The following is a 21,466-nucleotide window of genomic DNA, read 5'->3' on the forward strand; positions in this document are numbered from 1 at the left end:
GATCTTAAGGAGAAGGGACAAGATGGCCGATGTGCATGAGGTTATATCTTCAGGGGAAGGGGGAACATTGAGAGCAACAAATATCCGCATGTGCTGAAATGAATTGGAATGTGTGCTCCTGTGGGGAATTTCAGCCAAGTCCAGTGTGAAGTGCCTTGGAGCTTTTGGAGGGTTCACTGAGGAGGGGGATGGATCTAATATTTGGGATGTCCTAATGTATTGGGCATCACCTACTTGTAGATGGCAGTGTAGGGGGAGTAATCAGACATTGTTCTGTTAAAGCTACTTTCTGTACTGTAGAAGGGTCACAATCCAGAAGGAGATCATTCGGCCCATCATGTCTGTACAAGCTCTCTGCAAGTGCAAATTGGCTCGCACCATTTTCCGCCGATATTTTCTCCTCGGTTCACTCCTGAAAGCCACAAGTGAATGTGTCTCCACCACACTCTCAGGCAGTGCATCAGATCCTAACCTCGCGCTGCAGAAAATACATATCCCCCATGCCCCCATTTTTCTTTTGTCATTCTGCTTAAATCCATTCCCACTGGTTCTCCTGCTCCTTCCACCAACGGGAACAGTTTTTCTCCAATTTACTCTGTCCAGACCCCTCATGAATTTGGGACTCCATCAAAATCTACTCTCAACCTTCTCGGCTCCAAGGAGAACTAATGCTTCCAACTTCTCCGATTTATCCATGGAACAGAAGTTCCTTGAACCTGGAACCGTTCTCAAATTATCTATCTGTATATTAAATCTCTAAGTTGCACTTCAACCTGAATGCCTACCTTATTTTAATTATATGGTGCGTACATTAAATGGTGCGTACATTAAATGATCAGTCTAGTCCTAAATAAATCATAAACCTATTCCTTTCTTGGAAGATTGCCCTAAAAGCTTCAAATTTCCATTTTACTCCTGAAGCCTTTCAAATATTCATGGCATTTTGCCAAATTGCTTCTTAATATAAAATTCTGAATCAGGGCAGAACTGAACATATTAATTTTTCCTTTGTCGAGAATATTGTCTTAATTTCAAATCGCCCTGCTGTCAAGCTGTGTTTGTGCAATGTTACCTGTTCCTGGCTGATTCTGGGCTGGGCAGGACCATCAGTATTTAATGTGTGCCGGCTGCTCTGATCCCTGAGGCAATTATTAAATAATGCCCAAACCCACCTCACTTCAAATCATATAATCTTGTGTCTGAATACTGGCACCCAATATTACCCATTTAATCCAAACGTGTAGAAAAGGAAACTCATTTCTGCCCTGTGAATTTAACCCTTACACGTATCAAACGGGGTAATCCAGGCTGTTACTATTTACAGCGTTATTATTATTTTTACATCATGAAGACTGAACGATGTTGGTCAATGTTTACCCCTGTGCTCGCTGACATCCCCCTCAACCAAGGTTTTGATTTTAGAATACGCGTTCAATGCTTTTAAATCTTTCCACGCCCTCGCGCCCCTCCCTATCTCTGTCTTCTCAAACCGACAATTCTCCAAGGTATCTGTGCTCCTTCAATTCTGGCCTGTTGATTACCCCTGGATTTGAATCGCTCCGTAACTGCGGCTATGTTTTCAGTTGCCAAGGTCATCAGCTTGGTCGTTAAACCTCTCCCCTCCTCTGCTTCTCTTTTCTACTGTAGATTTCTCCTTAAGGTCTATCTGTCCGGCCAGGTTTTAGGTCATTTTTATCTGAATATCCTTGATGTGACTTGGTGTCAAATGTCTGATTATGCTTCTGTGAAGTGCCTCGAGGGGCTTGACTACATTAAAGATGCAATTGAAATGCAAGTTGTTGTTGTAATGTGATTGTTGTTGAGGTCAGGTGAATAACTCAGAGCCTCGCAACTAACTTGCTCTGTTATTCCCCATGGAATTGTTTGGCACTTGATCAGTAGAAATTCCGGATAGGTGTGCAAATGGAATTTTTGCTGAATTCCCCTCAATAGTTTTGGCAATCAATCGGATTTCTCCAACATGTTCATTCGTAAACATATATCCACGGGGAAACAGGAGAAGGAGTGGATGACATGGCCCGTCGAGCCTGCTTCGCCATTCAATACAATCATGGTGATCATCCAAAATACTCTGGCATAGAGAATTCCAAAGATTCAACCCTTCGAGTGACGTCATTCCTCCGGACCTCGGTCCTAAATGAGCGGCCTCTTCTCCTGAGACGGGCCCCCCCCCCATGTTTTCGATTCCCCGACCAATGCAAACAATCTCTCAGCGTCAACCCGATCAAACCCCTTCAGAATTTTTTAGATTTCAATGAGATTGCCTCTCATTTTTCGAAACTCCAGAGACTACGAGCCCAATTTACTCCACCTTTCATCCTGAAGGAATAGAATTAATGATCTGACTGGTCGTTCGCTCATCCTTTAATTGGAGAAAGCAGCAGAAGCTGATTAAAGTCACAGTTTCACTACACAGTCACGTCACGTTAGCAAGTAACCTTGAATTGTGTGACTGTGGCTGTATGGGTTTGTCATAAAGTGTTAGGCTTCATGCCGGGATAAAGTGGGAGCCCACGGCATCCCCAAATTCTGCAGGTTTGATATTTAACTGATGGTGTCATCACCATTAAAGGCAGTTTGACAAACCTCTCACTAAACTGCATAAAAGTGCAATTTGGGCCGAAGTGTGTCATTTTGTAACATTACACACGTACGCAGAAATCGTAATAAAGATCAGCCTCCACCACGCACCCTTGTCCCCCAACAAGGGCAGTTCCCTTTTAAGAGACCGTGAACTGCACTCTTTACCCACGAGCTCTTCCTTTCTGCAAAATTGTCTGAGCAGGGGCGTTCCTTACACATGACGATCTAGCCTAGTGAATCTAATTATAGGTTAACGCCATCGGTGGGGATTTGAACACAACAGAGAAATGTTCATTACCGATGGAGGGATTAAGTCCATTGATTGGTTTTTGTCATCGTTTTAATAATGAGACTGAATCTTACAGCTACACTTAATCTCTTGGCTGCTATCATAGAATTATACAGCACAGGGCAGCACTGTGGCACAGTGGGTAGCACTGCTGCCTCACGGCGCCGAGGTCCCAGGTTCGATCCCGGCTCTGGGTCACTGTCCGTAGTGGAGTTTGCACATTCTCCCCGTGTTTGCGTGGGTTTTGCCCCCGCAACCCAAAGATGAGCAGGCTAGGTGGATTGGCCACGCTAAATTGTCCATTAATTGGAAATAAATTGGGTACTCTAAAAAAAATTTTTTAAGAATTATACAGCCCAGATGGAGGCTGTTCAGCCTGTACTGCCCGTGCTAGCTCTTCAAAAGAGCTATTCAATTAATCCCTCTCCTTGCTGTTTCCCCATAGCCCTGCAAGACATTCCTCTTTGCATGTACATCCAATTTTCGGTTGAAAATTACTACTGCTTCTTCCAGCCTTTCATTCCAGATTATCCATATACACTCTTTTTTTTTTTTTTGTTGAACATTTCCCCTCTAGTTCTTTTGCTCGTTCTCGGAAGCCTGTATCCTTCAGTGGAAACAATTTCTCCCGTGAACAACTAGCCTTGAGAAAATGTAAATATCAAAACTCAGAAGTCCATCACTAGAAGCCTTCAGAAACGAGGCCAGGGATATCAAGAGCTTGCGACATGAGACAAAGCAAAACATACTGCAGAGCAATTGGCACAAAAGTGTGCAATTTGTGCGAAAGTGTTTCTAATTCCTAGTTTTATCTAAATGCAAGCAGAACCAGACGGTGTGGGTTTGGCCCACTAATTATATTCTCTTCAAGAAGGTGAAGATCATGGGTTCCGCGGAAGAGCCTTGGCTAAAACCCTGTGGGGAGGATGAGTAATTACGGAATAGGATCATATAAACAGAATGGGGCAGCACGGTAGCATGGTGGTTAGCACAAATGCTTCACAGCTCCAGGGTCCCAGGTTCGATTCCGGCTTGGGTCACTGTCTGTGCGGAGTCTGCACATCCTCCCCGTGTGTGCGTGGGTTTCCTCCGGGTGCTCCGGTTTCCTCCCACAGTCCAAAGATGTGCGGGTTAGGTGGATTGGCCATGCTAAATTGCCCATAGTGTCCAAAATTGCCCTTAGTGTTGGGAGGGGTTACTGGGTTATGGGAATAGGTGGGGGTGTTGACCTTGGGTAGGGTGCTCTTTCCAAGAGCCGGTGCAGACCCGATGGGCCGAATGGCCTCCTTCTGCACTGTAAATTCTATCTATATAAGAATGGAGGCCATTCGGCCCTTCAAGCCTGTACTGCCATTCTATAAGATGATGTTTGATTTGTGTACCAAATCTATTTGCCTGCCTTCACGCCCCACCACACCCATTCCTGAACGTTTCAATCGACCTCCAACATCCAGTCTTTTTGGGGAGAGAGTGCAAGATGTTTACTCCATTTTGAGTAGAATATTGCTTCCTAATTTAATTCCTGAATAGTCTATCCCAGTTTTTAAGATTAAGATCCTGGTCCAGCAGTAGAAATAGTTTCTCAGTACCTAGCATACCAAATCCTGTCATCATTTCAAACAGCTTTGATTGGATCAACCCTCAATCATCTTTACTCAAGGGAATGTAAACTTAATCCATGCAATCTGTCCTCTTAATTATACCTTTAATCCCCAATAGCATTCCAGTGATGCGACGCTGCACCGCCTCCTTTGGCCAATATATCCTTCCTGTGGTGTGGGCCAGGATCTTCCAGCTCTGCCGAAAGTCAGTGGACTTCTGGCTGGTCTGCTGCATCCCCGCTACGGGTCCCACCACAGCGGGACCAAAAAATCCCAGCTGTTGGTATCCAAAACTGGACACTATACTCCAGACGGGGCTTGACGACGGGGCATGACAAAGACTATGTACAAATAAAATATGGTTTCTTCCCCATTGCATCCAGCCCCTCCACAACCTCAACTTGCATTTCGATAGCACCTTTCATACAGTGAAATACCCCAGGGCACTTGCTGGGCATGTTAACAGACAGAACGTGACACTTGAGCCCCGTAGGACAGGCGACGAGAAGCTTGGTCAAAGTGAATGCATGGGATGTTGACTCATGACCCCGGGAGCATCCCGCAGCCATGGTGACCTCGGGGTAATGTGTTAGACAGACAGTGCTCCCCGCTCCTTATCAAATGCAAAATCTGAGCACTTCCATATTGGAGATGAGAATCTGTCAAGTGTCCGTGTCTGAATCGTCCTCAGGATTGTCCACAAATCTAGAGTTGGTTGTCAAACTCTGTCAGAAGACCAACCGTTTGCCTATTTATTAAAAGGCGGGAGGGCTTCAAGGGGTATAAATAAATTTATTAACTTCAACAATAAGCACGCTTGCCATCCCCCCTGCAAACACTCTTTAACTACAACAACCTGCAATATTGTAGCAGCTTTGCATAAAGAAATGGCCCAAGTGACTGGTGAATTCCGCAACGTCACTGCTTGATAATCCAGCTTTGGAGCAGCAAATAGTGAACAGGTTGGAAAGCCTGAGTATAGGCGTTACCATCGGTAACTCTAGTCCTCAACAGTGTTGGAATGCTGGAGCTCTTGTTTGACAGACACTCGTGGGAAAATTCCAGCAAGAATTAGACTGAGTTTCGTGTTTGATTTGGACATGTGGAAATATTTGATGATTGTGACACCTTCTTGTATAATTTGCCTGCTCCGCAGAACTTCTGGCTGTTTCTCATTTCGAGAGGTTTGGTCGGTTTTGGTGAGGCAAGTTACTCTACAATCGCTCCTCCCATCATTGCTGACATGTTCACCAAGGACACCAGGACCTGTATGCTGTCCTTCTTCTACTTTGCGATTCCACTGGGAAGGTATCAATGTGTGTCTCTGCCTTCTCGGTTAACATTCGCGCATGCAAAAGTTCTGTGCTTTTGAAATTCATTCTGAAGAATTCACTCTCCTTTATTGCTCATCCCCAGATGTATTTTAGAAGGTGGTAATGGGCCTCCTTATTGAAATTCACCTATCCCTTGGCTTGTAAACATTAGTAGAAAATCTTTGCAGCTTTTTAAAAATTCTTTCATGGGGTTGCCGGCAAGGCCAGCATTGCCCATTCTTAATTGCCCTTGAACTGAGTGGCTTGCTGGGTCATTTCAGTGGGCAATTAAGAGTCGACCACATTGCTGTGGGTCTGGAGTCACATGTAGGCCAGACCGGGTAAGAACGGCAGAGATTCTCCCTTAAAGGACATTAATGAACCAGCTGGGTTTTTACAGCAATCAATGATTGTTGACATGGTCACTATTGCTGATGTCGAGCTTTCTATTCCAGATTTCATTTTATTAATTGAATTTAAATCCTGCCAGTGAGCAGTTAAAATTCAACCACGATGGATTTATGAATTTGTGTAACCGATTCTGCTTGTTTTCTACCACCCTCCCCACCCCCCACCCCCCCACCCCACTGCCCACAGATTAATTAAATTAGCCCCTCCATTCAGAGACTCCTATTTCACAGAGACCTCCCCCACACCCGCCCCAATCAAGCGAATGTGAAATCCCGACCAAGGACCTGAACCCCCCCCCCCCCCCCCCGCAAAATACCAAGCTCCTCTTGGCTGGCAGTTGTCCATTTTTAAAAAATTTATAGTACCCAATAATTTTTTCCAATTAAGGGGCAATTTAATGTGGCCAATCCACCTACCCTGCACATCTTTGGGTTGTGGGGGCGAAACCCACGCAAACACGGGGAGAACGTGCAAACTCCACACGGACAGTGACCCAGAGCCGGGATCGAACCCGGGTCCTCGCCACCTTGGTGAACGAGGATCCTGCCCCTTACGTGTGCTCAAGTGATGCCGCCTGAAGATTTTGGGTTTTTTTTGCAATAACACTACTGAAATAATGTTTCCTGTCCCCTTGCTCACAGTGGACTCGGCTACATTCTTGGATCCTGCGTGACACAGGCCTCTGGAGACTGGCACTGGGCACTCCGGGTGAGATTCAACTCTTTCTGTAAGCTTTCATTTGTGCAATATCTCATTTTGGATTTGGGACATATTCTAGGTATGTGCACTTGCTGTGACCTATATTGCTGGAATGTAGGTCGAGCTGGCGATGGGGACGTATCATTGTGGAAATGGGCCTTCAATTTCTACTGTCTGTTCCCATGGTAGTCATAGGGGTGCTGCTTCTAAAATGTGAAGTCCACACTGAAAGGACCGTTTTCCACCCCCTGGCACAAGGTTTAAAAATCTACCCCCAGCGTGTGAATCTCCCCAGTCTATGTGGCCTTGTCTGGCCTTGGGCATGAAAGATACCTTTGTGGGAAGTCTAATCGACTGGAATAATTCCCCATTCCCTTGCTGAGCTGAAAAGGTGAAAATATCTGCTTTGGATCTCGCTCTCCATTACTGTATGATGACCTACGCTGCAGTGAGAGAGACTGCTGCATTAATTAAGAAAGACCATGGCTGAGATGCCATCTCCCCCACCGTTAAATGCCCCATAACTATTCACTGTACAGACTCACCAGTGAAGGATTAACACTTCAGAAAGGTGAGGCGGGCAACAATTGAGCTGCCCCAAGCCCTGTGCCATTAACATCAACATCCAGAGTCATGCAATACATCAGATTACCTGCCAGGATTCACTGAGATAGCAGCTGGAAAAATCCCAGTATATTCACTTCTCAATCAATACCACTAAGGCAGATATCTGCTCATTTATCTTTCATTTATTCTTTCACAGAACGTGGGGGTCACTGGCTAGGCCTTTATTAACCATCCCTAATTGCCCTTGAGAATGTGGTGGATTATCTGGCTTCTTGACCTACTGTAGTCTATGTGGTGTAGGTACACCCACTGCTGTTAGGGTGGAAGTTCCAGGATTTTGACTCAGTGACAGTGAAGGAACGGCCAATTCGGGATGGTGTATGGCTTGGAGGGAACTTGCAGGTGATGGTGGTGTTGTTCCCATATATCTGCCACCCTTGTCCTTGTAGGTGGTAGAGGACGCAGGTTTGGAAGGTGCTGTTGAAGGAGCCTTGGTGAGCTGCTGAGTGCATCTTGTAGATGGTACATGCTGCTGCTACTGTGTGTTGGTGGTGGATGGAGTGCCAGTCAGGCGGGCTGCTTTGTCCTGGATGGTGTTGAGCTTCTTGAGTGTTGTTGGAGCTTTACTCATCCAGGCAAGTGGATATTATTCCATCACACTCCTGACTTGTGTCTTGTAGACGGTGGACAAGCTGTTGGGAGGCTGGAGGTGAGTTACTCACGACAGAGTTTCCAGCCTCTGACCTGCTCTTGTAGCCACAGTATTGATGTGGCTGTTCCAGTTCAGTTTCTGTATCAGTGGTAACCCCCGGAGTGTTGATATCTCGTGCGGTTTGTGGGAAACTCACTAATTGGCTTCTGCGATTCCTACATTACAGGAGTGACTACATTTTAAATAGTATTTAATTTGAAGAGTTTGAAATGTTCTTGGGAAATGGAAGGCATATTCTTTCTTGTGTAGTGCAGTGGATACTAAAGTGACTGTACCTGTTAAAGGCAATGGCACACAGAGCTGTACTTCCAGCCCCTGATCAGTGGATCCTATGTGGATGGTTAATTTGCCATTACAGGAAACCATAACCTAACCGTTGGAAAGTACAAGTTCTCCTACACCGTGTGCTAAACCCATGACAACCAACTTAAGCCTGTTTTGTCTTTTGAAGCATAAGAAACAAATTTCAGTGGGAGACCCTTAGTGCTTCAGAGGCGGTTTGATTAAAGCCGAGTTTAGGCTGTGTGTCTCCATTGATGTTGCAGCCATAAGCCAGCTCTATAATCTCTACAAGCTCCTGTGAGCCATGGAATTAACAGAAAGAGTCAGTCCCACAGGGGCCTGGGTCAGGGATGGTGGATGTACAGGCCCAGTCTGCTCTCTACTTAATACTATTTTCTCTGCATGTCCCTTGGCTGTTCTTGCCTCCTTGTTTAAACTGATTTTTTTTTTTTCCTGTGGTCACAAACAGGTAACTCCAGCCATGGGCTTTGCTGCAGGGACCCTCATTATCTTGCTCGTACCAGAACCGAAGAGGGGGGCAGCAGAACAACACATGGTGCAGCTGCGGGCCAGCACCTCGTGGAGCAAAGATATGAAGGCCGTGGTTAAGATGTAAGATACAGTGTTTGTGTGAGAATTGGATGCGCACCTAGTTCCAACCCTTAAACAATAATACCAGGGAATGTTTGAATGGTGAGGGATAAGTGTGGAATGGTTCCGGAAGACTGTTCCTGTGAATGGCAGACTGCTGGTCTCCCAACCTGTTTCCCCTCACTCCCCTCCCTGTCTCCCCTCACTCCCCTCCCTGTCACTCCCCTCACCCATACCCCTCTCGCTGTCACTCCCCATCTCCCCACCCCCCACCACATTCCTTATCTCTCCTCCCATACTCCCCTCGCTGTCACTCCCCCACCCACACTCCCCTCCCTGTCACTCCCCTCACCCATACCCCTCTCGCTGTCACTCCCCATGTCACCCCCACATTTCTCATCTCTTCTCCCCCCCCCCACCCACATTCCTCGTCTCTCCTCTCCCCATATTCCTCATCTCTCCTCCCTCACTCCCCTCCCTATCATTCCTCCACCTACCCCTCACTTCACTACGCCCCCCCCACTCCATGTCACGTCCCCACACCCACCCGGGAGGTCAATGGGAGCTGCACCCAGGATCTCCTACTGCTGCCTCTAGGTGGTTTGAGCAGTTTAATTGGCGGTACATTTTTTGGCTTATTTACCGAAACAACAATTGTCTCCAATGTCTGGCCATGCGCAAATGTTCATTGTTCTGATTATAACTAATCAGCAGTCACTATAAATTGTAATTAAGGTATTTAATAATACCATGGTACTTATCCTTCATTGGAATCCATGAGTGGTCTATTTTTTTTTCATATCCTCCTCACGCTCATTAAGAAGAAACACACAGCAACCTCCACATTCAGTTTTAATGCTGTTTTGCCTCCCCTCTTGTGATTGTCACTGGGAGCAGTTTTAAGGAGTGCCACTATTCCCAGTCTTAAATCCAAACCACTCCCCTAAAGTGCCGGCTTAACTGGCTTAAGGGTCAACCCCTGTTCTAGACACTGTGTAAATCATATTGCCATTTGTACCCTGGGCACCAGTCTATAATAATAATCGCTTATTGTCACAAGTAGGCTTCAATTAAGTTACTGTGAAAAGCCCCTAGTCGCCACAATCCGGCGCCTGTTCGGGTACGGGAATTGAACCCGCGCTGCTGGCGTTGTTCTGCATTCTGCATTGCAAGACAGCTATTTATCCTACTGTGCTAAACCAGCCCCAGTCTAAAAAGTGTTGGCAAGCCTTTCGGCAATGTGGGGCATCGTGTCAGATCCTGGACGTGTGCTAATTCCGTGAATTGTTGTTTATTCCTCTTCCCACAACCACTGATGGTCCAAACCACTGGGAGTCTGAGGCAAGGTATAGTAACTTCAATACGATGCCATTGATATGAGCACAAACCAGGTTGAAGCCTTGGACCTTCATAATCTTTAAGATTCACTAATGCACTGACTCCCCGGCTCAGGAGGTTGCGCTCACGCCTTGGAGTCAATAGGTCATGGATGTGAGCCCCACTCCTGGAGTGACCTTGACAGTACTGAGGGAGCACTGCGCTGTCAGAGGGTCAGTACTGAGGGAGTGCTGCACTGTCAGAGGGTCAGTACTGAGGAAGCGCACGCGCTGTCGGAGGGTCAGTACTGAGGGAGTGCTGCACTGTCAGAGGGTCAGTACTGAGGAAGCGCACGCACTGTCGGAGGGTCAGTACTGGGGGAGCGCACAAACTGTCGGAGGGTGAGTGCTGAGGGAATGCTGCACTGTCAGAGGGTCAGTGCAGAGGGAGTGCTGCACTGTCGGAGGGTCAATACTGAGGGAGCGTCAGCACTGTCGGAGGGTCAGTTCTGAAGGAGTGCTGCACTGTCAGAGAGGGTCAGTACTGAGGGAGTGCTGCATTGGCAGAGAATCAGTACTGAGGGAGTGCTGCACTGTCAGAGGATCAGTACTGAGGGAGCGTCAGCACTGTCAGAGGATCAGTGCAGAGGGAGCGCTGCACTGTCAGAGGGTTAGTACTGAGGGAGTGCTGCACTGTCAGAGGATCAGTACTGAGGGAGCGCTGCACTGTCAGAGGGTCAGTACTGAGGGAGTGCTGCACTGTCAGAGGATCAGTACTGAGGGAGTGCTGCACTGTCTGAGGGTCAGTACTGAGGGAGTTCTGCACTGTCGGAGGGTCAGTACTGAGGGAGTGCTGCACTGTCAGAGGGTCAGTGCAGAGGGAGTGCTGCGCTGTCGGAGGGTCAGTACAGAGGGACTGCTGCACTGTCAGAGGGTCAGTACTGAGGGAGCACTGCGCTGTCAGAGGGTCAGTACTGAGGGAGCGCTGCACTGTCAGAGGGTCAGTACTGAGGGAGTGCTGCACTGTCAGAGGGTCAGTACTGAGGAAGCGCACGCGCTGTCGGAGGGTCAGTACTGGGGGAGCGCCCGAACTGTCGGAGGGTGAGTGCTGAGGGAGTGCTGCACTGTCAGAGGGTCAGTGCAGAGGGAGTGCTGCGCTGTCGGAGGGTCAGTACAGAGGGACTGCTGCACTGTCAGAGGGTCAGTACTGAGGAAGCGCACGCGCTGTCGGAGGGTCAGTACTGAGGGAGTGCTGCACTGTCAGAGGGTCAGTACTGAGGGAGTGCCGCACTGTCAGAGGGTCAGTACTGAGGGAGTGCTGCACTGTCAGAGGGTCAGTACTGAGGGAGTGCTGCACTGTCAGAGGGTCAGTACTGAGGGAGTGCTGCACTGTCAGAGGGTCAGTACTGAGGGAGTGCTGCACTGTCAGAGGGTCAGTACTGAGGGAGTGCTGCACTGTCAGAGGGTCAGTACTGAGGAACGCTGCACTGTCAGAGGGTCAGTACTGAGGGAGTGCTGCACTGTCGGAGGGTCAGTACTGAGGGAGCGCTGCACTGTCGGAGGGTCAGTACTGAGGGAGCGCTGCACTGTCAGAGGGTCAGTACTGAGGGAGTGCTGCACTGTCAGAGGGTCAGTACAGAGGGAGTGCTGCACTGTCAGAGGGTTAGTACTGAGGGAGCGCTGCACTGTCGGAGGGTCAGTACTGAGGGAGCGCTGCACTGTCGGAGGGTCAGTACTGAGGGAGCGCTGCACTGTCAGAGGGTCAGTACTGAGGGAGTGCTGCACTGTCAGAGGGTCAGTACTGAGGAAGCGCACGCGCTGTCGGAGGGTCAGTACTGAGGAAGCGCCCGAACTGTCGGAGGGTGAGTGCTGAGGCAGCGCTGCACTGTCAGAGGGTCAGTACAGAGGGACCGCTGCACTGTCGGAGGGTGAGTGCTGAGGGAGCGCTGCACTGTCAGAGGGTCAGTACAGAGGGAGTGCTGCACTGTCGGAGGGTCAGTACTGAGGGAGTGCTGCACTGTCAGAGGGTCAGTACTGAGGAAGCGCACGCGCTGTCGGAGGGTCAGTACTGAGGGAGCGCTGCACTGTCAGAGGGTCAGTACTGAGGGAGTGCTGCACTGTCAGAGGATCAGTACTGAGGGAGCGTCAGCACTATCTGAGGATCAGTACCGAGGGAGCGCTGCACCGTCAGAGGGTCAGTACTGAGGGAGTTCTGCACTGTCGGAGGGTCAGTACTGAGGGAGTTCTGCACTGTCGGAGGGTCAGTACTGAGGAACGCTGCACTGTCGGAGGGTCAGTACTGAGTGAGTGCTGCACTGTCGGAGGGTCAGTACTGAGGGACTGCTGCACTGTCGGATGGTCAGTACTGAGGGAGTGCTGCACTGTCGGAGGGTCAGTACTGAGGGAGTGCTGCACTGTCGGAGGGTCAGTACTGAGGGAGTGCTGTTCTGTCGGAGGGTCAGTACTGCACTGTCGGAGGGTCAGTACTGAGGGAGTGCTGCATTGTTGGAGGGTCAGTACTGAGGGAGTGCTGCACTGTCGGAGGGTCATTACTGACCGAGTGCTGCACTGTCAGAGGGTCAGTACTGAGGGAGTGCTGCACTGTCGGAGGGTCAGTACTGAGGAACGCTGCACTGTCAGAGTTGCCATCTTTCAAATTAGATGTGCTGTTCCATCTGCCTCCGTAGCGGACATAAGAAATTCCCGGACTCTATTTCTTTTTTTAAAATAAATTTAGAGTACCCAATTCATTTTTTCCAATTAAGGGGCAATTTAGCGTGGCCAATCCACCTACGCTGCACATCTTTGGGTTGTGGGGGCGAAACCCACGCTAACATGGGGAGAATGTGCAAACTCCACACGGACAGTGACCCAGAGCCGGGATCGAACCTGGGACCTCGGCGCCATGAGACAGCAGTGCTAACCACTACGCCACAGTGCTGCCTCCCGGACTGTATTCTGAAGAATCCCTGACTTTTAGCCCTCACCCAACCTAATTAAAACAGATCATCTGGTCATTAATTCATTGCTGGTTGTTGGAGCTTGCAGGACACAAATTAACCAGTAATTCCCACACTTCAAAAGTACTGAATTGATTGTAAAGTGCTTTTGGGACATTCTGAGATTGACACGGGTGCTTTATAAATGCAAGTGGCTTCCAGATTTGGATTTCATCCTGCAAATGGCAAAATGTCACCACCGTACACCACTCTTTCGTTTCTAATGTTCCCCTGTTCTCTCCCTCAACAGTCCAAGCTTCGTGTTCTCCACTCTGGCCTCGGCCTCTGTGTCCTTTGCCACTGGTGTCCTGGGAATGTGGATCCCGTTGTACCTGTTCCGTGCGGAGGTCGTACAGAAGAACATCGAGCCGTGCACTGTGGAGCCCTGCAGTGGCAGAGACAGGTAAGGTTCCCATTGATGGGGGCCACTCACCCAGACGCTCCTTGGGTCGGGCTGAGAGACTGATTGTTCCATGCTGCCGGTCCCACTCATCCATTCACCTCTCCAAATTCACCAGTGGCATGGCAAGGAGCTGTGGGAGGGTTCCCTTGATGGATCTTCACTAAGTCCCACTTTGAAATTCTATCCTGAAGAGGAGATTACGTGACATCGGTAAAACCTTATTTATTTCTTGGCAACCCAATTTCTCAAGAGGGCACGGGTACTAAACACAGTCAGAAGTGAATGGCAACAATCATTTTCTTTTCCTGTTCAAATAAAATTGAATTCTAGGAACTCGCCACATTTGCGGTGGATTTTGATGAACATGCATAACTGATCTTGGACGAGGGTTAACTATTTCGCAATTTCTTTGCAGCTTGATATTTGGAGCAATTACTTGTGTTACTGGGTTCCTCGGACTGATTGTGGGTGTTGCAGCCACGAGGTGGTACCGCACTAAAAGCTCGCGGGCTGATCCTCTGGTATGTGCATTTGGAATGCTCAGCTCGTCCATCTTTATCAGCCTGATCTTTGTCTTTGCCCGGTTCAACATTGTGGGAGCCTATGTAAGTATAACTCCTGTCTGTCAAAACAATTGTTGTTATAATGCTCCAAGAGATTGGTTGCTCTTTGGGCAAATCCTACAGTGTAGAAGGAGGCTATTTGGCCCATTGAGTCTGCACTGACCCTCCGGAAAAGCAGCCTACCTCGGCCCACTCCCCTTTTCTCTGTTGTTTGCTAGAAACAACAACATTAGCTAGCGCTAATGGGGTTAATTAATCAAATGGCCAGATACAGCAAAGAAGGCCCTTTGCTGCAATGCCCACCTCACCAGATAGAATATTTTTTTAAAGTGAAGAAATAACTTGCTTTTATGTAGCGCCTTTCACAAACGTTAGGATCCCAAGAAGTACTTTACAGCCAATTTATGCATAGCAAGATCTCACACTAATGAACAGGAAACATGCTTTTAAATATCGGCCAAGGCATCAGGGAGATGTCCCGTGCCATTCCTTGAAATAGTACCGCAGGAGTTTTACATCCACTGGAAAAGGCAGACAGGGTCTGAAAGATGGCACCTATGACAGTGCAGCACTCCCTCAGCACTGTGCTGGCATGTCAGCCTAGATTTCTGTGCTCAAGTCTCTGGAGTAGGACTTGAACTCACAACGTCCTGACTCAGAAGTGAGAGTGCTGCCAACTGGGACATAGCTGATATAAAAACACAACCTCTTTCTCTGTCACACTCTTTGTTAGCCTCCCATTTTATTCAAACTGCTGTAATCAATGGTTCCTGGAACTTCTCTTGTTCCTCCTAGGCTTCACACCCTCTTGCGCACAGGAAGAAAATTGAGCTATTATAGCTTTAATTTGACTGCGCATCCCTTTTATCTCACCTCTCACTCCTATTGCTTTTTAAGTTTGGTGTCCTGGACTGGAAGGTCGCCTAGAGCAGTGTTTGCAAATTTTGTGTCCCCGAGACCCATTTTTACCAACCAGCCGACCTTCGCGACCCACCATTTTCACGTACCTCTAATGTGACAGGTGAGCCTGCTCGGTCCTCACCATCTCCCTCGCTTTGTCATTCGATGTTACATTTCTGCTAAGGATTTCAGCTGATGGTTTAAGTTCTCGCTGCATCCTTTGAAAAGAAATCAAGATGTTTGTCTTTGAGCTCGCCATGCTTCGTCTTCAAATGCCTTTGAAGTTTTGAGGGTTTTAAACTCTCATTTCTCAGTACTTCCCTGCATATAACACACATGGGCTTTGCATCCTGGCACAATTAATAAAGCCATACCTGAAGAAATCATCTTTACACTGCTTTGTTCCCTATTTCAGTTTTTAAAAAAATACATTTGGAGCAGTGTATAAATGATTTCTTCAGGTATGGCTTTGTTAATTGTGTCAGGAGCAAAACCCATGTGTGTTATATGCAAGGAGATAGTCAAGACCAAGCAGGCTCACCTGTCACATTTTTTTTGCCAATTTGGCGTGGCCAATTTGCCTACACTGCACATCTTTTTGGGTTGTGGGGATGAGACCCATGTAGACACAGTGATAATGAACAAACACCACACGGACAGTGACGTGGGGCCGGGATCAAACCCGGGTTTTCGGCAGATTTCAGTTTTTTCTTTGTTGGCTGTTCACCAGGGGCCCTGAAGCTCTGTACAGAGCTAACACTAGCACTGCTTTTTCCTGCTGTGGACTCTCCTGAGCAGCACTCTCCAGCAGATTCAGTTGAAAGATTCTGGCCTGTTTATGTCTCTGGCCTTCTCTTTCATCTACAGTTCCCCACAGTCCTGTTGCCTTATTTGCTCGCAACTAAAAAATGGAAGAAGTTCTCCTCTGTGATTTTGTGCCAAAAATGCAGATGCGTGACGTCGGTGTACATGCCAGGCCCGTGACCTGCTCTTTGCCGCCGCTTCTGGCCAGAAGAGTGCATTGTTCCATTTAAAAGTTGGTTGCGACCGACATTCTCGATTTAAAAGTCGGTCGCGGCTGTTGGCCGCTTCTCCCATGATCGGGAACGTCACGACCGATCACTTTGTGACACTCCTGACATCCATCCCCGACCCACCCGCAATTTGAAAAACACTGACTTAGAGTTAACTTCAATCACAAACAGAAGCGAGGATTGCGGAACTGAAATACTTGAGATTCTCCACACTATAATCTGTCTGAATGCAGGGGTCCTGATTTATTTTAAGATTCAGTTGAAGTTGGAGTTCAGCCATCACCACACAGGCTGCAAAGGACTTCTGGTCTTGTTCCATTTGAATGTACAATTATTATTTTACCAAAGGAACACTTGACTGCATCGGAGCACAATATGCTTTAATAATCTAACATACAACATACCCTGCCCAGTCTTTGACCTGGATGCAAGTTACATTCTGCTGTGTTTGTCCATTATGCAGAAAGTGCCCTCTGCTGTCTTTCTGTTTTCTGGCTTCTCCTCAGGCCTGTTTCCCATCTAATATTACACCAGATGGGTTGCATTTAATCAAAGGCATTAATTGCAACCCACTACCCTGGGTAATATGTTCCACCTGGGATTATTTTTAACTGGAATTACATTGGCGAATACCAATGGGAAATGATCTCCTGCCCAGGAGACAGGGCCTGGATCGGCCCCAGCCAGAACGGGGATTGAACCCCATTCTGTTGGTACCAGTCTGATCCACACCAGCCATCCAACCAACAGAGCCGACCCAAGGAGACAGGATTTCTCTGGTAACATACACTGTTCCAAGCATGTTATAGTCTGAAGCTATGGATAGTGATGGTAGAGGCTCCAACGTTGACCAGAAAACGCTCCCACTCTTGCTGCTTGCCATTGGCGTGTGTGTGGTCCCATTATGAACACTTCCATGGTCGTAAAGTCCTGGAGTGGGACTTGAACCCAGAGCCTCTGGCTCAGAGGCAGGGACGCTACCCACTGCATCACAAGAACTTTCCCAGCCATTACTGAGAATAGTTTTTTCATTCTGAATTTATTGAATTAAATTGTAAATTTCCCCAGCTGCCATAGTGGGATTTGAACACCTGTCACCAGTTCATTCATCTGAGCCTCCAGATTACTAATCCGGTAACATTACTAAAAGCTGTTCTTCACCTGACTGGCTGTTTGGTGCATCAAGTAGTAGTGGAAGGTGCTGTGCAAGTGGAAGTTTTTTCTTTTCATTTCTTTCTTTTGGAAATCTCTCTTTTTCTGTCAGTGCACAGTTTTGGACTTTTATACCAAGGTTTCCAGTCCTGTGAGTTAATCTGATGGACGTTGCTTCAAGCAGCCAGGGAGAAAATGGTCCAAATCTTCCGAGGAGTGACGTCCACCACTGGATTGCCAGTCTGCTCCCAGTTTTCTGCACAACACTGGAGTTCCATGTTTCTGGCCGGCACTTCCCATTCTGGGTCCTTCTGAAGTGCGGAGCATACCCTCAATCCAGCTGCTTCCTCGAAGGGCTGGATCGATGAGGGGGGGGGGGGGTGGAAACAACAAGTCATATTCCCCTTTTACAGCACTAGCTGCCGTATTCTGGCTACCTGTTTGCTGTCACTTTGAAAAGCCGGGACATTTATGAGCGCCTGCCTGAGTGAATGCCTAAATGTGTAAGGTGGGTGAGAGGCAAGGGCGGGGGAGTTAAGTGGGTAAGGAGGCAGGGTGGCAGGTGGGTGAGATGGCAGATGGGTAGGGTGTTAGTTGTGTAGGGTGGTAAAGCGTAAAGTGATGGGTGGAATGGGAGCGTCGCGGGTAGGACTCAGTTGGTGAGGTAGGTCAGGAGGTTAGTTGGAAGTTTGAAGGGAGGATGATGGTGAGGTCGATGGGGGAGAGGGAGGGTTCAGTTGTATGTTTACTCGGGCAGTAGACCAGGTTTTGATCTGTCTAACATTTCCTGGGTAACAATCCAGTTAAGTAAGTCGGAACTGTCTGACTCAGAGCTGGAGACTCATTCGGAGGGCCCCAGGGAGTAGGGGACTTCCCCATTGGAAGTTCAAACATTTTGGGCAACTCCCATAGTGTCAGTGCGTTGGAATGTTGTGGGAATCCTGTAACACCATCCTGTGATCCGGAGATGGGAAGATCTGAACCATTATCATTTGATTATTTTGTTTCATCGGTTATGGAAATATTGGAAAAGGGCTGTTCAACTGGGTGGGGCGGTTGGAGGTTGGGACGTCCTGGCACAAAACCTCCCGAGTTGTTAACTCTGACTGGAGCTTGCAGCACATGAGCTGGATTCTTCCGCCCCGTCTGCTGCAAGGTCGCCATGGCGGGACACGGACCGTTGAAAGACCCATTGACCACAGGCAGGAATTTCCGGTGGCTGGGTGGGCACGGCCGGAGAATCCCGACTTGGGCCTCTCTTAATCAGGAGACGCTAACTCTAATTGATGAATCCCTGATCCGACATCTGGATTGCCCATGTCAATTTTCCAAGGCGCAGTCTTTTAATGAACTTTTCACATTAAAGCTTCCTTCAGTGCAATTTAAAAAGCCCCTATTTAATTCGTGCAATTCAATATGCAAATCATCTCTAGCCTGAGAATGATGGCCCAAAGATTTCATTCTGTGTTTAGTTTCTACCAGAGCCCAGCCACTGTAAATCTACCTGCTGTTAAACAACCATAATGGAATTGTATGTAAAAGATACCTTGAGATAAAGTGGCAGTTGGACTTGGTGGAAATAACCTCTCCGAGTAGCCTGTATTTTCTGGAGAAAGGTACATTAAATAGAGGCAGCATTCTTCGACACTTGAGAAGCAGTCTGAACAAGTGAAGAAGAAATTTCATCCTGAAATAAGACAGCTTAATGGGAATAACCTGCGGCAATACAGACACACTCATTTCATCTGTTACATGAACTTGTCTAATAGTCACAGCTGGTGACAGGTAGAAACTTCCCTGGGGGCACCAGGGTCAAGTGCACACAACTGGGTCAAACATTTCTCATGGGGCACTTACAAAATCGCCACCTCTGTTTGGCCTTATTCCTGCAGGTTTTGTCACATGACCTCTCACCTCCAACAAATGCGACCCCCCCCCCCCCCGACCCCCACCTCCAATCCAGTCAAACCATCTTTTCCCCCCTCCCCTACGATCTCTGATATTTTTATAACCAGTAATCGTAGGAAAAGGGCTCTTTGCAGGCCATTCTATTTCCACTGCCGGCAGCGGGACAGTGGTGGAACTTCTGCTTAAGTCAGAATGCTGTGGGTCCGTGCCCCAGTCCAGAGCGTTGAGTGCCCGAATCTAGGCTGACAGTGCAGTGCTGAGGGAGTTCCACACTGTTGAATGTTTTTAAAAATAAATTTAGAGTACCCAATTCTCTTTTTTTTCCCAATTAAGGGGCAATTTAGCGTGGCCAATCTACCTACCTTGCGCATCTTTGGGTTTGTGGGGCTGAGACCCACGCAAACATGGAGAGAATGTACAGACTCCACACGGATAGTGACCCGGGGCCGGGATCGAACTCGCCGCCATGAGGCAGCAGTACTATCCACTGCACCACCGTACCGCCCCACACTGTTGAATGTTAACGGAATCCAAGCTTGTCGGTGAAGCCGAATCCAAGGCTTTTCTTTTATCGACAGTTCATTGTCTTGTTCAATCTCGCAACTCCCCTCCCACACAGCCCACTGTCCCAACTATCCCCCATTTATACTCCTTTGAAGTGAACACGTGATCTTTTACAGAAACAAATGAAAATCCCCTATTTATGTATGCTCAGAGTCTATCGAAACCTATCGCCGTTTCCCTTAACCTCAGCAATGTAATTGGCATTAACAAATTTTTACATTTACATTAACAAGCCGTAACAATGTAACGAGCAAGATGTTAACATTGGAGGTGCCATCTTTTAGATAAGAGGCTAAACAGAGGCTCCACCTGCCCGGTGGTATCCCAGTGTCAGGTAACAGATCCTACGGCGCAATATATTGAAGAAGAATGGGAGAGTTGCCCTGTTGTTGTGGGCAATATTAACCTTAAACTATCACCACTACTGCAGGTGATCTGGTCACTATCACATTGTTGTTTGCAGGAGCTTGCTGTACAGAAATTAGATGTTATGTTTGCTACAGTGTGATTAACTAGCAGTGAAGCACTTTGGCAAGTCCAGCGGTTCATGAAAGGTTCTATGTACTGCGTGCATTTGTGCTCCCCGTCTCATTGTCCTGTTCCTCTTGGAACTCTTAACATTATCAATAACCTACGACCCTGACAAAGAGTCCGCTCTTGTCAACTTGCATATCCTCCCCACCCACACTGACTGACCTGCCCAATGTTTCCTGCATTTTCGGCTCTTGTTCCTGAAAACAAATCATGCTGGAGCATTATTACACATCTCTAAACTTGGTTGAGATTAAATGATCGACCCCGAGATTTATGAGACTTGTTTTCATTAAACTGCCTAGAAGCATTACAAATGGACAAAGGTTCAGCCGGTCACTATGTGCTGCCAGGTCTGGGATGCAGCAACAACCTTCAGGAATTGCTTGTTCATAATGCTGCAGGATGTTTAAGGGAGTTTGCTTCCAGCCAAGCAACGTTTCCATTGGTGTGCTGCCTTTAAGGTTCCCGGTCGATTATATTTGATGATATTCCAACCTGAGTTTGTCCCCTTTGCCCAGGGAGGACTGGACCGACCTGTTTGATGGCAGGACTTCTGAGAAATGAGTCAGAGAGATCTAGCTTATCTCGTTTGTCTGGCTTGGTTTCAAAACTCGGGAGCTGGAGCCAAAATCATTGTGTCCTCCACCCTGAGGTCTTTGGCAGGTGGCTTGAGACTCTATGTCTGCCTGCAGAGGAAGAACGTACCCAAGACAGACGTGTGGAGCCTTGAAGAATTTGCTCACCGAGAAAAGCACCTCTGACTCTCGACAGTAAATAACTCCTGTTGAATTCTCACATAAAGATTGAGAGCTATGCCCCGCAGTTCCCATACACTCAAGAAAAGGCCACGAGTCTTTTTCATCATTGCATGAAGCAGTTGCCAAGATAAATTTAATCCCTCCCATTGTAATTGCTGGGGCAAAACATAAACTTAAGTAAATACATGTGGATGCCGATGTTATATCAAATTACAGAACAAACTACAGCACCCAACTGGTCTATATCAATGTTTATATGGCACACG

General features: G+C 47.8%; 1 protein-coding gene across 3 annotated transcripts in view; it reads left to right on the plus strand.

Moving 5' to 3' along the window:
• LOC140386653 (sphingosine-1-phosphate transporter SPNS2-like) overlaps positions 1 to 21,466 on the plus strand; it is a 134,513-nt gene that overhangs the window by 82,281 nt on the left and 30,766 nt on the right. For all 3 annotated transcript variants that reach the window (XM_072469170.1, XM_072469169.1, XM_072469171.1), the window contains 5 exons: positions 5,651 to 5,802; positions 6,860 to 6,926; positions 8,948 to 9,090; positions 13,635 to 13,787; positions 14,203 to 14,392. In XM_072469170.1, coding sequence (XP_072325271.1) covers positions 5,651 to 5,802; positions 6,860 to 6,926; positions 8,948 to 9,090; positions 13,635 to 13,787; positions 14,203 to 14,392 — 705 coding nt within the window. The remainder of the gene's footprint in view (positions 1 to 5,650; positions 5,803 to 6,859; positions 6,927 to 8,947; positions 9,091 to 13,634; positions 13,788 to 14,202; positions 14,393 to 21,466) is intronic.

Source organism: Scyliorhinus torazame, chromosome 12, assembly GCF_047496885.1.
Source record: "Scyliorhinus torazame isolate Kashiwa2021f chromosome 12, sScyTor2.1, whole genome shotgun sequence".
NCBI lineage: Eukaryota > Metazoa > Chordata > Chondrichthyes > Carcharhiniformes > Scyliorhinidae > Scyliorhinus > Scyliorhinus torazame.